Genomic DNA, 16472 nt, shown 5'->3' with positions numbered 1-16472 from the left:
AACAAAGTAACGACCTCTCAATCCAGAAGAGAATCTTGTCCAGTAACTCACTGCATATTAATAACTCATTAGAATAATCTCAACAAGCCTTTTGCCACAAATTACACAAGTCCAGCGGACCCATTAGATTCAATGGCAAATGAAACCAAGCTTGAACTCCAGTGCTCAGAGCTCAACTTCTTCCCTACGAGTTGAAAAAGACACACAAGTGTGTGTTGAAAATCCTCAGCCTGGCACAGGGCGCCTGAAAGGCGGCAAGTGCCCTGAGCCCTGAAATTCAGCCCTGCAAATGAGATGTTTTCTTTGAAGCGTTATAAAAGGAATAAAAAGAATTAACATTATTTTGCAGGCAATCCAAAAGCGGCACCTGGCTTTTCAAGACCAGACGTAGACTGGCCGCAGGAGCCCGCGACACTGTCAAGGAAGCTCCGCGCGGGGAGATAGCTCTTTCCCTTGCGGTATATGCACATCCCCAGTCAGGGCAGAGCTACTGGAACAGAGTAAACCGATACCACCATAGCGTTAGTTATTATGCACATCTGCACCTGCCACTGTGCTCCACGTCTGCTCCAGGAAAGAACGGCCTGGAGTCATGGGAGAAATGCCAGAAGCTACAAGTAGGCAGAGAATAGGTCCAAGCGAGAGCTGATAAAACCCTGTATTTTTTGTCTGCTGTCACTGAGGGTGCTAGATACGCTCCGCTCCAGCTTGCAAATGGGAAAAGGTGCCAGCCCCTCGCTGAATCACGTCTCACTATTGTGGATGAACAGTGATTTTGGAAACGTTTGGATTGATTTTACTGAGAAGATGCACCCATCTTTCTAACTGCTCATTTCAGTAGAGCCAGTGACCTAAAATAACCATCCATGTAGAAACTAGGAAAATAAGTTTCTTGGCCAAGTGGGTGTTCCAAGTTCCCACCACTCTAATAACAGATCATTTTTAAATCAAGCCCGAAAAACCTGAAGACCTCCCAGTTGCATTAAACACAGCAGTTTCCTCATTTTTCAGTCAGCAGGATAAAACGTAGTGTTATTAGGAGTTACATTTTGTGGAGAAATCCACTGTGGTAATCCTAAAGCAACCTTATTTTGAAAGGAGAATGTTTAAAATTGCAAATGTTTCACTCAAGATTTTATGCTGTTTCTGTACTGACCAATGTAACTGCACTTGCCATGTTGGGCCTTTTCAGATACTTATCTGCAGAGAAGTGATGTTCCCTAAATAAGCTTTTTAAGATAAACACATATGCATGTGCTGTTTATTGTACTTTAAAAACACGAAAAAAGTTGAGCGCGGAGAAAATTCTTCAAACTGCATTTGGAGACTGACCTAAGATGTGGGAAAGTTGTCTATTGCTTATGTTATTTTTTCACCCACTTTTGAGCGCTTTGAGGCTACATTTCCCCTGAGTTATGACAGATATTGCCACCCACCTTAGTTCTTCCTGCCTCTGCCCTAACAGAACCTCTTTGTTGTTTTATCTAATCAGATTCAGAGGCCCTGCTAGAGTTGGCTCTTTCAGCCTGTTCAAAGCGGTTACATTTCTTTATTTCCCAGGCTTCAGAAGAACTAAAAATAACCAAGTGAAAATCTGAAATGCAAAGCTAATATTCTTGCCAGTGTTAAGATGAGATGTTGAGATGTTGTCAGGATTAACGAGAGATTTTTCAGATCTGAATAATTTGAATAAGTGAGTGCACTTAATTTTTCCTCGCTGAGTTTTCTGAGTTTAATCTTTGCTAAGCCACTAAGAATTTATTATAAAAATATTTACCTTAATTTTTTTCTGAACTAAAGATATGTGGTGTGTCTTCATGCAAAGGGAAGAATTTATTACAACCTTCTGTATACAACGGAGAATATTCATGACAGATGAGGGTTTGCAATTCAAACAGCTTCGGGGGGAAGATAACACAAGTTGTTTCTCTAGTGCCCACGGATAATACGGCTTAGGTGTTCTGCCTGATGCCAAGTACTGAGAACTTTCATTGGCAGAGAAGGAACTGCAGTAGGCATAGAACAGGATTGTTAGTCTAGTTTAAAGGTGGTACAGTTGGTCAAACGAACCCTGTTCTCATCTATCCTTGTGCAATAATTTTCCCAGGATTTGTCGAAAGCGAAGGCCTTCACATAGGAGGCATCTCACTCCGTTGGCTGGATTATCCAGTAGAGCAATGTTTCCCAACGGGCTTACAGAGAATTAGGAAATGGTAGAAAAAGCAGGGTTAGAGTTTGGCAAACGCACTTCTTTTAAGTTGAGACAGGGAGAAGCAGCTATCGTTACTGACTGCAAACGTTTATCCTCCTGAAGGAACTTTTAGCTGCTTATAACTGCTGGCGGTAGCGTTGTTTCCTCCATGATGGGGAAGTATTTATTCCTGCAGCCAGTACTTGCAGCCACTTTGCGCTTCCCCTATTCCAGAGGAACCGCAATGCTGGCAGCACAGTGCATAACATTAGGGCAAATAAGCATTTAGAGAGATAAGCTAAGAAGGCGATTCATTTTCAAAAAGTCTACGAAAGCGTGCAGTACACCATGTCTGCTAACTTACAGAAACCTGCGAACCTGTGAAACAGCCAAATTACAGAAGTCCCTAATAGTCGGCAAGATGACCAACTAGCATCTAAACTTGTAGCTCAGTTCAAGGGGCGTGCGGATGAAGCGGGAATAAGATTGGGTGTCAGTCTAAGCTTCTGGAACAATTTAAAAACACTACATAGAATTTATTTCTTAACTAGTGGAGAAACTGTGTAGCGGGAAAGACCCGCTGGCAGGTGTGATGCTTAGCTGAGTTTAGTCTAGCTGCAATAACGTAGTCTACCATAAATCTGGCCCTTGGGATTTGAGGACGATGGTTAATTAGTGGTGGAGCAAAATAAGATCTGCAGTGAAACAAAAGTGAAAGCATTAAAAAATGATCTTTTAAACTGAAGTTATAGCTAGGTCAACTATTTTACAACTACTCCTAATTTAATAATGCTGGACTTTTTTTCTCTTGCAAAAATAGAGCTCCATGTAATTTTTTTGTTTTCTATGCAACTCTTACTTTTATGGAAGGCTTTCTCTTTTTCTGATCCATATACTGGATAGTATTTTTATTGCATAGTCATGTAAGGAAGCATTATCACAGTAGGCATGAACAGAGAATGCAGTTTAAAGAAACTTCTTAACTCACCATTGTTTGTTTGCTTTTCATTCAGTATGAAACTGTTAACCTTTAAAAAAACACAACCAAGAATATGGCTAAATATTTATTATCATAATCTCATATTTCACATATTTGCAAGTTCAGTACTGAAATACTATCTAATGCAATGCCTCAGCCAAAGTGGATGTGGCAGACGTTTTGTTTCTTTTTTATTTGATGTCTTTTTCCCCATTGACATTTATGGATGATATGAATCTGAAATAAGACATGCAAAAACAAAAGTATGGATATTTTATCCTTTTTCATTTTACCATTAATAGTTTGAAATTATTATACTAATATGTGAAGCCTTCTCTTTTCACTATCCGGAGAAAAAAAAAAGGCTAAGTGTATACATGCCACACATTTAAATAAGAAACCAGCGTCTACAGTGGCAAAATCTAATTTCACAGAAGTCAAGAAAGACTTCCCCTTGATGTCAGTAGGGCCAGAATTTCACCTTGCAATTAAGGGCTCTATTCAAAAGGATCTATTTCAGAATTTGTAATGACGCTTCTGGTTTATTAGCATGCACACACCAACTGCCACGTTCCTGGCTGAACTTCAGGGCTATCCCGGCTTTCAGTTTTTAAACGCCACTCTTAAGAGCTCTTGAGCAAACTGCTACAACTGGTTGGCATTAGAAGGAAATGAAAATCTTTTAAGCGGCTATTGTGCATGTCATCTGTATGCACTGGATGACATTTCAACACTAGGCAATGCCTTCTCCCCACTACAATCATCAAGAGTGGTTTGGGTTTTTTTCCTCCCTCATATGGGCACTGAGGTTTCCAACAGCATTGATCGCTCTGCACATTTTTCTGTATGTTGTACAAACCTGTTTGAACATATTTCCGCAAACAGAAAGGCTTAAATATGCAACAGCGTCTTAGCAGCTTGCAGGACTGAGCCCTTGACGTGATCATCTGATTATTTATGAAGCAACTCTCAGATCAATGAATGATGTCACAGTTATCACTTTGAAGTTAATAGCAAAATTTGCATTGGCTTAAATCTGAACAGGATCAAGGCATGCAGCATCAGACTGACATCTCATAATTAATTTCCATTTTTCTCTTTAAATGCTCATGTCTCACTCTGTGACACTTTTTCCTGAGACAAGAGAAAAGAGTAAACGCTGGTAACTGATGCTTTCACCAGCAGCGGCTGTCATGCTTAACAAATTGTTCTAGTATATTAGTTTATACGGGCATCCTGTCCTTGATCAGCTCCCACATTTCCTATAGACAGCAGCAGGAGCTGCACACAAAGAAAGATGAAATAAATGACCCAAATGGAAATATAATATTCCATTTTGCAAATGGAAATATAATATTCCATGTGCAGACAAAAGGCCTGATTCAAAGGAGTACGGCAGCACCTCTAGCAAAGTAATTCCTATAGACTTCAATGGAAGCTACAGAGAGCCCATATTTCTTTGCTTCTTTTAATTTAAACTGTAATATATTCTGATATAAAATGATCTGGGATATATAAAGGCCATATTGGAAGCACAGTCTCTTATCTCTCAACCTAACAGGAAATGAGAGACAGTAACAGAATTTTAACCAGTTTCTCACTTGCGATGAGTACCCAATACCCAATGAAGAAAACTTCCTTTCAAAATCTTTTCATTCCAAGTCTGCTCAACAGAGAATCGCAACGTCTGTGTGTGAACAATGTTCATTTGTATTCTTAAGTGAGCTTGTTTTATTTTGCCATTTACTAAATGCCGGCGTAGAAATTCCTAAAGCAACGTGACTCTCACAACAAACACAACTGACAGACCCTAGCTGGAGAGCACATGCAAGCACAGACTGCAATTGTTCTGTGGTTATCTGAGAGACAGTGGTCAGGGAAATAGGGGTCATTAATTTCTCTGCATATTTTAAACATTTCCAGAGATGTGCTAAAACGTATTAAAAGCACAGCAGCAGCCGCCATCTAAAGGGGAAACTTTGGAAAAGGGTTAGAAGGGGGTTTCTGTGCGGCGGTGAGAACGGATAGTTCGGTTTTGTCCTCTACGTCGCAGAATTTATATTACACTTCTAACTGTTGCTTTTGCAAAATATTGCCAGAATCATTTCCCCCAAAAATAAAAAAATTCAGCTAACTCAGAAATCCGGCTAACAGCTTTGGGTTGCAGCTGGCAGTCACGGCAGCCCCCAAGGCTGAGGTGACCAGGAGCAAAGACGACCCCCAGTGAGCAGCTGGCACTGCCACCGGAGGGAAAACCAGGCGGTGCGTTTTAGTCCCTCTCCTTTACCCAAAGGCTTCCTAGAGAAAACAAAAAACAAAAAAAAAAACAAAACAAAGAAAATAAAGAAGCAAAAAGCGACCAGTAGAGTTTCTTTACTTAGGAGAACGGCCCGGCGCCTCGAGCCAGCCCAACGGCCGAGCTGCCGAGGCGCCGCCGGGCCCGTCGCTGCGGCGGCAGGCGCACAGGCCCCAACGGCCCGCCCGGGCGGGCGGCACCGCCGCGGTCCCGACAGACGCACCGGGCCGCCCGGCGCCGCCCCCGCCGCCTCGCACCCACACCCCGGCCGCCTCGCTCAGCCCCGGGCAGGCGCCGCCGCCCTATCCTGCCGTGACCTCTCCCGGTGGCGGCGCGCAGCGGCGGCCCCCAGTCGCGCCGCCCTCCCCCCCTGCCCGGCGCCCCCCGGCGGCCGCAGACGGCCGCGCCCTCCCCGCCCCGCCCCGCCCTGCGGCCGCCGCCCAATAGGTGGCGCCGCTGCGCACGCCGCCCCGCCCCCGGCGCCCCTCCTCGGTGGGCGCGCGCCTCGGCCCCACGTGACCACGCGGGGCCTTCCGCCTCCAGCCGCGCACCCAGGCGACTTTTGCCACGGTAGCGATGGCCGCTGGAGAACGTTTCCCCGCTCCCCCCCCCCGCCTTCCCCTCCCGCCAGTCACGTGTCTTCCACGCGCACGGCGGCAGCGGGGGAGGAGAGCAAAGAGCCGGCGAGCTCGGCGGTGTCACGTGACGGCGGCTATCTCTCTCCTCCCTCCGTCCCCCTCCTCCCCCCTCCCTCCGCGGTCACCGCTTGGAGGGCGGTACGGTGGCCGCGCGGGTTTCCTAGGCAACCGCCCGCGGCTGCCGAGTGCGAGCGAGGAGGCGGTTGAGCCAGGCCCGGCTGAGGTACATCCCGGTGCCCCGAGGCCGTAGGAGCGGGGACGTCGCCCCGCGAGCAGCGCACGGGGCTCCTAACCGCTTCCTGCCGCCGCCTCCTCGTGGAGCTCCGTCGGGGGTTGCCTCTTCTCCCAGCGCTCCTTAGCCCGAGGCCCAGGCAGGGGAGAGCGGGCGCCTGGGGAAGGGGAGCGGGCCCCGGCGGCAGGAGCCCGGTGGCGGTAGCCGAGGAGGGCCGGCCCCTCTCGGGCGTCCTGGTGCGAGCCCTGCAGGTGGCTTAGGGGGAGCGGAGGGTCACGGCAGGTCCTAGGGCTGGTACAGGGGCCGCGGATAATTCAGAGCTCACGTGAGAGATGCTAACTTTCCCCCCCCCTGCAGCAAGGTTGTGTAAGTTGTCCTCAGTTCCTGTGGTTTTGCCATACCTTTCCAAAACTCCTCCTTTCTGCACTCTGATAGAGTATGTACCCAGGCAACTGACTTCATTTTATGACTTACAAAGTATTCTGCGAGCTTCCTGTTTTACAGGTGTGACTGTATAGTATATTTATTAAGGATACATTCATATATAGTCTTTTGTTATAGAAATGAGCTGACATGTATTTGTTGCAATTCTGAAGAAAAGAGGCAAAGCTTTATATTATTAATTTTTATAAGACCTGGGATTGTGAGGTGGACATTTAAGTGGGTGTTTAAAAAGAAAATCAGTTTTGTTTTGCTGGCAAGCCTGGAATTAAACATTCCCCGTTTATTTAAGTAGTTGGCATAGCTGGTAAATTGTTGACCTATCGGCGTTTACAGTGTTCTTTGATGTAAAAATATAAAAGGATATTGGATTACGTGTGTCATCGGGGTAATGTTCTTAATCTTCTTACCATGTTTTCAGAGATATTTTCCAAGTACTTACATAAGGATATCTTACTTAATTCAAAGTCTGGGTAGTCTGCTATAAGCTTTTTTTTTTATTTGTTTGTTTTTTGTTGTTTTTGTACTGCCAAAGTGCTGGGTGGTCTATGGATGAGTAAGGAGTGAAAACAGGAAGCAGTTGTCATAACTCGCCTGTCAAAATCAATTTACAAGGTAGGTAACAGTCCTGTGTACTGAGGGGGCTCCATATTGGGAGAAGTTTTATTTAATGATAAAAACATTCTGCAAATGTTTGGCCTTGTTATGTTTACGTAGCACTTCTCAGCCTGGAAGATCCTAGTGCAGTTTAATGCTGCTGTACATATGCATTCTTGAAAGTAGCAATATGTGTTTAGCACTGTGATATGCAAAAGCTATGTAGCATTATGAATAACCAGTACAGATTTTTAGGTATGAGAAGGCGGCAAGGGCCGTTGGTCTTTCTGTGTCAGTGCAGCTGAAACTGAATACAGTTCTATAATCTTAAAGACTTCAATGCATTTTTTTGTTTATTGAGTCCGAAGCATAACAGAATATGAGACAAAACTTCTAGTGCCAGATGTTTACAATTTAGGAGAAGAAACATAGAAAGGAATTAAAAGCCCCTAAAATGGATAGGAAGTATTACTACAGTATTCTCGTTTGGTTATTGACAGAGCTCTTAATTATTGGTAGGTAAAAGAGCTACGTTTTGAAGAAAAATGTCAAAATGGTGAATAGACTTGTATTGTTTTTGCCTCAAAAAGTTTAAATGCTGAAACGGTTGCTTTGGAATTTAGTACTTTGATTTGAAGGAATCTAGACAATTCAGGCATTGACTGTCTCCTTCCCTAAATAATATAGATTTAGGGGAAGGTCAGGGAAGAGGCTGGAATTTGGCATCTTTCATATAGGTTTGTATGTGGAAGCAGGAAATCACTAGGCTGCCTCTAATTTCAGAATGTTTTTAATTAACTTTATTTTTATTTTAAATCTTAGTGTTTAAACCCAGTTGTTCGGAAAGTAAAATCTAGTTGCAGATTATGGCTTATCGACTTTCAAAAGAAGAATTAGATGAGCAATTTGAACAGTTTCTGAAAGAGGTATGTTTCAGAAGAAAGTCACCTTTTCTCCCTTTTCTCCATTAAAATACAGGAAGAAAATTGACTATGGGAGGGTATGAAATAGAAGATACAACTGTGCTTTTAGCATATAATTCACACAGTTGTCTTCTGTGTGGGTCTTAGCAGTTAAGTTACGACCTTGCAAAACTTAAAATTTACTATTTAGCTGTATTGAAATCAAGAGGACAGTTCTGTGATTAAATATGAATTTTCTGTTATTGCGGGGTTATTTCTTCAGAAAGACCACTTCCGTCTTGATTTTGTTTTAATTTAATTCCATGTGTATTTTACTTAGGAATAGTAGCAGAGACTTCAAATTGAGTTAATAAGTGAAAATAGAGGTAATGAGATTAAAACATTTTTCTGTATGTAGCTGCAAGTTACGTTAAGAATTTCCATATTCTGTGAAGTACCCAATTTAATTGAGTCATGTAAAAATTCTTCTTTTAATCCTAACAAAATGAAGTCCGCTGTACTGATTGGAAACATTTAATCTGAATGCTTTTATTGCTGATGGTATGTGATGTTCTTGTGTAAAGGCAAAGTCATGCAAATATGTGGATGATAACTTAAGCTAGCAATTATCAGAAGTGGTCGGAACGCAGTACCTTGATATATATATTTTTTTTCCTTTGTATATAGACCTGTAATTCTGGGACTTGCCCACTGGTCTGTCTGATGCACAGTGTGGTAAGCCAAAGAGATAAATACCATGTATTTAGGACCTTTACTGGATGCTGCTATGGTATATAGGTGTAGCTAAAGATAGCAAAGAGTATAGTTGGGTCTCTGCTATATGAATGCATGCTAAAAGTAGCACAGTCTTCATATCCCAAAACAATTTTATTATTTGTGAAAAATGCAGGTACCAGGCTCCTATAAAAAAAAAACATTACATTTCCTACTGTGTAGTAGAGAACTGTAGTAATCAGAGGCTTCTTTTTCACAGAGTTTTTAGCTTTCCCAGGTAGGTGTGTATCTCTGCCTTGAACATGCACCTAGTGAGATGCACATATGGAATAAGTGTAATTTCACTGAGCAGTACTAAACTGAGAGAGCAGAATAACAATGTTGTCTGAAAGATACACTGATAACTTAAAGGTAGAGTTAGGCCTTAAAGTTGATGACGTACTTGATTATAATGTTCTTGAATTCACTGGAATTATTAATGTAAGTAAACATGGAACACTTGGCTCTGTATTTCTGTCAAAAGCGTCTTATTATTGTTCTGAAGGCAGTTGCTTTGGGGAGGAGAAGAGAGGGGTCTATTGTTCCGATTTATTTATTTTTTGCGTTTGTCAAAACTCTGCATATGATCACTTTTAATGTTTTGTTTTTCATTTGATATACTCTTCTCCCTCCTCAATTATTGTCAAATTGAGAACACTTGAGTTGGAAAAAAAATCAAAATAGCTGTACTGAATTATCCTAACTGACATTTGGCGTATTTTCAGTGAATGTAGCTTTTAATAACTGATGTGTTAATTTTTTTTATCATTTCAAACAAAAACTGTTTGTAAACTGCTTAAGCTTACTTAAATGCATAAGTCCAGTCATTAAACAATTCAAGAAATTGTTTTATGATTTGCTAGTTAGCTACAGACCCAAATAACAATGTTGTTATCTACTCCATATTGCTTTACACACATCGATCTTCCATTATACCCCTCCTTTTGCTTGTTGTTTTTTTTTTTTTTTAACTTATGCAGCCTTTTAACATTAGAAAGATGAGAAGGTGGTGTGCTCTGTTGTTTGAAACGCATAGCTGCGTAAGTTGTGTTTGTGATGAGACTATAATGGGGAGAAGATAGCAAAAAATATTTTTTAATAGCTTGCGGAAGACTTACTATTGTTTAAGTGAATCTCTCGGAGAAGAAAAGGAGCAGGGTGGTTTTCCCTTCTAAATAACTCATTCTTGTGGTTAGTGAAACTGCTGCTGTTCAGGAAGGGTGGTTATATGTTTGAGGTGGAAACATATAAAGTTACATGAAAGACTGTAGATGTCTAGTATGAGGATGAAACAGAAGAAGTCTGAATATGCATTGAACATTAGAAGCTGTCAGTGAAAAGGATTTTCTAGGCTTTTACCGTAACTCATTTGGGTTTCTTTCTGTGTAACAGCACTTACTGCATACAGACTAGGTCTTCTAATGATTCTACCTGATTACACTTATTCCCCAACGCGTGCCAGTACAATCTGTTGTCATCCACAGTTTTCTTCCTGCGCTGTTGTCCGTGTAGCTGTAGTCCTGCTACTCCCCATCTCCTTCCCCAAATCTGTTTACCTTAGTGTACTTCCATTAGTGTTGCCTTAATTTCCCTTAGGTATCGTCTCTGCATATTATATAGCTCATATGAGCATTCTGAGTGCTGGCTGTGAAGTTCCCTGGAGAGATGCTATGTGAGGAGTTCTTTGATGTACAGTGCTCCAGTTGCTTTGCTTGAAGTGCCATAAAAATCAGCGAATAAAGTTTTGAAAAAGCCATTATCTATTTCTAGGCTGCCTGGTTGAATTCTGTTGTTCTACTTGCTGGCTTCTATTCCATGATATGCATGGATAGGTGAGAAGAGAGATTTTCAAAAGGAAAGGCTATACCATCCTAATTAGAAAATCTGTAGAATAATCCTTACATGACATAACCATATTTGAAAAAATATTATCTTTTTTTTTAAGATCAAATATATTAAAGTATTATTTTACACTAAGAAATGTAATTTGGAGTAGAGTTGTTTTCTTGGAAAAGAGTGAATTGTTTCATGTAATAATTTGGTCAACCATTCGTGAAAGTTTTCGTGCTTTAGATCTGCACTTGCTAATCTACTTTCTTAACTGATCTCATATGTATAGGAGGTGGTAGGCTGATTAAGTGTTATGTTGGTGTCCCAGTCCTTAAAAGTGACTCTCTCTGCTTTTGTTTAACTGTAGATTAAACAATTGACACCTTATTTTTTGTCTATTCCTGAAAGGCAAGGCTGACTCTTACCTGGGGGAGAGAAAGGAAGAAGTCAGAGCCACTTACTGCCATTGATGAGCCATTACTGGGCCAAAAAAAAAAGTACATATATATCGTATATAAAAATCTAAGTTTTGCTATTGAGACAATTGACATGTTAGAAAAACATGCTTGTATTTTTGTGTCAGCATTTCTTTTCCCAGCTGCTGCAACTTTACTGTTTGCAGATGACAAGATGGCTGAACATAGAAAGTTTCCAGAACTCAAGAGCAACATTTGGGAGTTTCAGTTTCTTTAGTTATGATACTCTAAGGAGTATGAGCATCATCTAATTTCTGCTTGCTGAGTAGAAGATGCTTTTAGTTGTAAAAGGCACAGCAAGTGATAACAGAACTTGCGTCACGCACCTGCCAGTACTCTTAGCTAGCAAGAGGCAGCATGAGGAAATTGTTATTCATTGGGTGTGTGTTAAAAATGTAAAACTGTTTTGTTGTGTGTTACTGAGCCAACTCAGCAACAAGAAGTTGCAGTACATCCTGTTGTCTAGCAGCTTCATAATTTGCTGAAATTATTTTTTTATTAAATTGAAAGGCTTAGAGCACTTAAATTTTCTTTCCGAGACTGTATGACAGAGAGATTTAGTTTTGTCAGTGTAACTATAAACTATGAAGATGTTATTGGTCAGAGCTATTAGCAAGAATATAATTTTTTAGAATTATTCTTTTCTTAAATGGTAAATTTAGATCATCCATGTTTGACTTATGGGCATTCATGTTAGGCCCGTGTAAACCTATGCTTTAGATAAAAAGCAAAGGTGGACTTTTATGTTAATAATTGTTATGTAACAGCAAACAGGCAGTGGACTACAGCGGACTGTTTTAATAAAGCATCCTTTAGGGTTTTACATAGTAAGTACATGCAGTTCTGTTGCCTCTAAAATTCTGATTGTACTGTTATAATAGCCACAAGTAAGAAAATATAAATTTGAAGTTTATAAAGTTTACTAGTATGATGCATTTCATTTGTAAATGCGTCACAAAGTCTTACACTGCGTGGCTTTTGCTAACGCTAATTACTGTGTTCTTTAAGACACTTTAGGACAATTGATTTCAAAAATTATGGCTAAAAAGCTCATATAAAAACAAAAAATCCCTGCTCCTGTTAACTCAATATTTACTGAGATAAAACATGGGGAGTAAGTAGCGCACAAAACCCACTGCACCAGCTTAGTCAATTCTAATAATGAAACGTGGAGTCTCTTGGATGACGGCAGTGAAGGTAGCAAAAGAATACAGATTTCTGCCAAGGAAGGAAAAGGACAGGAAATGTCAGGCTTCCTGTGTACCTTGACCTTAACATATATTTCCTACATGAATGTATTCCCTTATTCAGTATCTGAACAACTAATTTTTCTCCTACGCCTGCTGTAAGTGACACGGGACTTTTTTGAAGTAGAGGAGTAGAGATTTTTGCGGTTGCTCTTTTTTTTTTTTTTTAATTACTTCAGAACAGCCCTGTTGTCGTATGAAGTGTCTCTGAGTGTTTTCCCTGCTGTTATTCTGCAGTGACTTAAATTGATAGGGTCTTGTAGACCTTTTTTTTTTTTTTTTTTTTTAAACCCCTTCCGTGCTTAATTGTGACTGATGGCTTAAACACAGGTGGCTAACAAGTGCATATGAAAGCATAATAAGCAGAGTCAGGGAGGAATGCCCCTGGCATTTCTATTAATTTCCATAAGCATAAAAAGTACAGAGTGAATTTCTGAATTCTGACTTTCTGGGAGCTGGAATTTTCCTTGAGAAGGTTGACTTTTAGAATATTCATAGTGTTGTCCTTTACAAAGTCAGGCCAAACAAAACGGTTTCTGCTCTACTATATGCTTATAAGGACAGGATTTTATCGAGTTTTTACATGTTGTAACAAATTAGGAGAATAGAGTGCATGTTTGAATGAACGTATACTCTGCTGGGTGGTTAACTTCTAACGCATTCAACTTCAGGTGGCAGAGATGTTGTATGCAGTGTTATATAAATACAGATATTATCTCTAGCACAGTTTTGTTATGAATATACAAAAAGGTCAGACAATGGAAAATAAAGGCAAACGTCTGAACTCAGAAGCCTGGAAGTGAGTAGCTAAAAGACAGTTAAACAATGTGAAAATGTAAAAGCTGTCTTTAATCTTGTACGCAATTTACGCAGTCTCTTTCAGATGATTCACTTGGAAGTTCAAAGAAAAAATCCAGCGTTCTTGAGACACTGGGACAGCCCAGGAAAAAAGAATCAAAGAAAAAAGATTCAGTGCCATGGTGGATATCTGAGGAAGACTCTGATGATGTTGGTAAATACTGTAGTTATGCAACTTTTTGGCCACAGGGTGTCAGACTAGTCCTTGCTTCATATGTGCTTGCTTTTAGGTTAAATCAATACCCTGCAAAGTGCTTTAGCGCATTACAAGTTTGCAAATTACAAAACTGAGATGTGATTGTGCTTTTTGAAAGAGATCAGGCTGTAAGCAAGCTTTCTGCTATTTTTTCTCTGGCCTTCAAGCTATTAAAGTGAATACCTTATAAATAATAAAAAAACTTAGAAAATGTAACTTGTAAACTCTAGTGGAAATATTAGTACAAGTATTTTGTAACCAATCTTTGTTTTATCCATTTTAAAAACTGGAAGGGGAAAAAAAAATCTTAGAGACAGCTTGTATAATCTTATGCTAATCACTATATTTGTAGTAGGTTAGGGAAGCACAGACAAGTTTTCAACAGCATTTGATTCAAAAATATGTCTGTTCTCAAATTTATTTGGTCATGTAGTTGTGGAAGAAAATGTAATATTGTTTGCAAGCTTTCCACCTTGTTTTCCATTTCCTCACTGTTTTCCTATTTGCTAGTAACCTTGTTAGTAGCTCTTTTTTTCACAGGGTGATCACCCCTTGTTCTTGCAATAATTGGTGGCCTCTTATTTTCATGACTTGTATAACTTAAAGTTTGCATTTATGTTCCATAAATGGGCTTTTCATATGATGAAGTTAAAGATACTGCTGGTAGTGTCTGACTTTACGACTAGATCTGTCCTGTCACTGTTGTCATAGTTAGAAGCCAAATCTTAATCAGCAGTTGAGCCGTGTAGGCATATGCTTGATAGGTGTTTCGGTATTGTCTGGACTGCTCATAGTTAAAAGAATAGTTAAAATCCAGGGCTGGCAGGTAGAGGAAAAGCTATTAGAAGTGAAACATGTTTGATCTGCAGTTCATTGACATATAAAATAAAAACAAGTTCCAGTAAACTTCCTAAGGTCTCTCTTTAAACAACCTTCCCCTTTAACTGGAAAATATTTAGGTGAGGCTACCCAGTTTTGCCAATGCAGAATCCATTTACTTGCAAAAGAAGGTAACCTGTTCATATATTTCATTTTTAGAGCTTAGTTGAAAGTAACCTATATGTAAAGCTTTTTGAATCAAAGATCTGGCTTATCTTGCCAGTTTGACAGAATAAAACTGAGGATACACATGACCGTTAGGAATAAGTCAGTAGCAAATATGCTAGAACTGTGCTCTGAAGTTTCCCTGAGCGCTGTTTGGCCAGCCAGATTTAGTTTTATTTCACTTACTCTTCTGTTCATCGCCCATACATGCATAGACTTCTGCACTTGTGTGCCATAAACAGGGAGACATATCCTACCCCGGTGGGATGGCAGAGAGGCCATTAAATTTTCCCAGAGGTCTTTTCAGGCGCTATCTTAGCAGAAGAGCGTGACTCTGTGGTATGAAGCAGAGTTCCTGATTGCACGATCGCATGAGGAAAGGGCTGTAGTTGTCATCCTGGGCACTCAGAAGTGGTAGTAATTACTAGTTCTATCAGCTTGTACAGTGATAGATTAGAAATTAGGTAGCATAGAGGCAACCTGTAGTATGGTGAAGGCCGTTTTACTAACTGTCAGAAAGCACAGCTTTTCTGACAGCGTAGCTGTCAGAAAGTTCACTTAGTCAGCAGAGCCATTTGCAGAAGCCAGCTTGGCCTCTTCAGTATAAACTATTCAGTATAAACTGAATTTCCCTCTGAAGTTATAAAAGTAGATAACTTTTATGTGGTTGTAATTAAGAATGATGAATTCCATACATAAGAGGGGATTTATATGTGTGTTTTCACACTGCAAGCCATGCTATGATTTAAATTCATGTAGATACACCTGCAGCATTTTGAAATGACACCTCAGGTGACTGCAAGTCATTCAGTTTAGCTATGCCTCTGGAACTGTCCTTTTTTCATCTCTGTCTCTGAGTGAGTACTTACTTTGTAAAATTTTTTTACAGTTTTGCTAGGTCTAATATTCTTCAGCAGGTATATGTTACGTAGTATGTTGCTGTGACGTGTTAATAATGGATGAAGGCAGAGCATCATAGCAGCATAAGATGCTGTGAGGGATGAACTGAGGAAAAGGTGATCTAGTTGTATAGCTTTTCGTAAGGTTATTAAACGTGTCCTGCTGAAAAAGAAATAATACTGCTGTGGTGGTAACAAATATGGAAACAAGCTGAATTTAATTTCTAAAGAGTTTTAAATCAGCATTCTTTAAAATTCTGTGGAGATCTGGTATCCACCTAGGCCTGACCCTCCAGGTCGGTTGCAGACAGAATTCTTATTAAAGCCTGCAGAAACTCTCTTTACATCAGATCTGCAACATTAAGCTTCTGCTAGCTGAGAGCTTGAGGTACTAGAATTATTATTTTCAAAGTGCTTTGTCATCATGGATCAAACTCATGTAAATATTTAAGTTTTACTTCTACCTCCAGTGAAGCACTGCATTAAATGCACTTGAGCTAACTCCAGATGAATTGATTTGTTTGGATTGCGCTATACAGAGTACTACTTCGGTCCTTACAGAATTACAGTACAAAGTCTGGCTAATTAGCTTGAGAATGCACTACGCTGGTAAGTTGTTTCCCGTCTGAAGTTCTCGTTTTGACCTACTTCAGTAGGTATCATGCTTTCTTCAATGACATGAGAGATGAGTGGAAGACTAAATATATACTACGCGCTTGTTATCTGATTCTTACTTCCAAAGCATCTCATTGCAGAAGTTGAGATTTATAAATGAAGTCACTTTTCACTTGGTTTTACAGATTGTCGGTAAACAGCGTAGGCCGTTTCCGTTTGTTTGGCTGAGAAGGGTAAAGCACAGTTTAAAATAACTA

The 16472-nt window shown here is 40.3% G+C and overlaps 1 protein-coding gene across 9 annotated transcripts in view; it reads left to right on the top strand.

Annotated features, from left to right (window-relative positions):
- The first annotated feature begins 6151 nt into the window (after positions 1–6151).
- Positions 6152–16472, top strand: part of CEP162 (centrosomal protein 162) — a 51369-nt gene continuing 41048 nt past the window's right edge. For 7 of the 9 annotated variants that reach the window (XR_011140128.1, XM_068937679.1, XM_068937675.1 and 4 more), the window contains exons 1-4: positions 6198–6327; positions 7313–7392; positions 8197–8300; positions 13477–13615. Coding sequence is in view for 8 of the 9 variants with exons in the window: in XM_068937679.1 (XP_068793780.1) it covers positions 8241–8300; positions 13477–13615 (199 nt within the window). In the remaining variant the exon portion in view is untranslated. Of the gene's footprint in view, positions 6328–7312; positions 7393–8196; positions 8301–13476; positions 13616–16472 lie in introns of all 9 variants that reach the window. The other 2 variants (XM_068937676.1, XM_068937678.1) reach the window with 1 other exon arrangement.

Source organism: Struthio camelus, chromosome 3 (genome assembly GCF_040807025.1).
Source record: "Struthio camelus isolate bStrCam1 chromosome 3, bStrCam1.hap1, whole genome shotgun sequence".
Classification (NCBI taxonomy): domain Eukaryota; kingdom Metazoa; phylum Chordata; class Aves; order Struthioniformes; family Struthionidae; genus Struthio; species Struthio camelus.
This window is presented reverse-complemented; position numbering and strand designations above follow the sequence as displayed.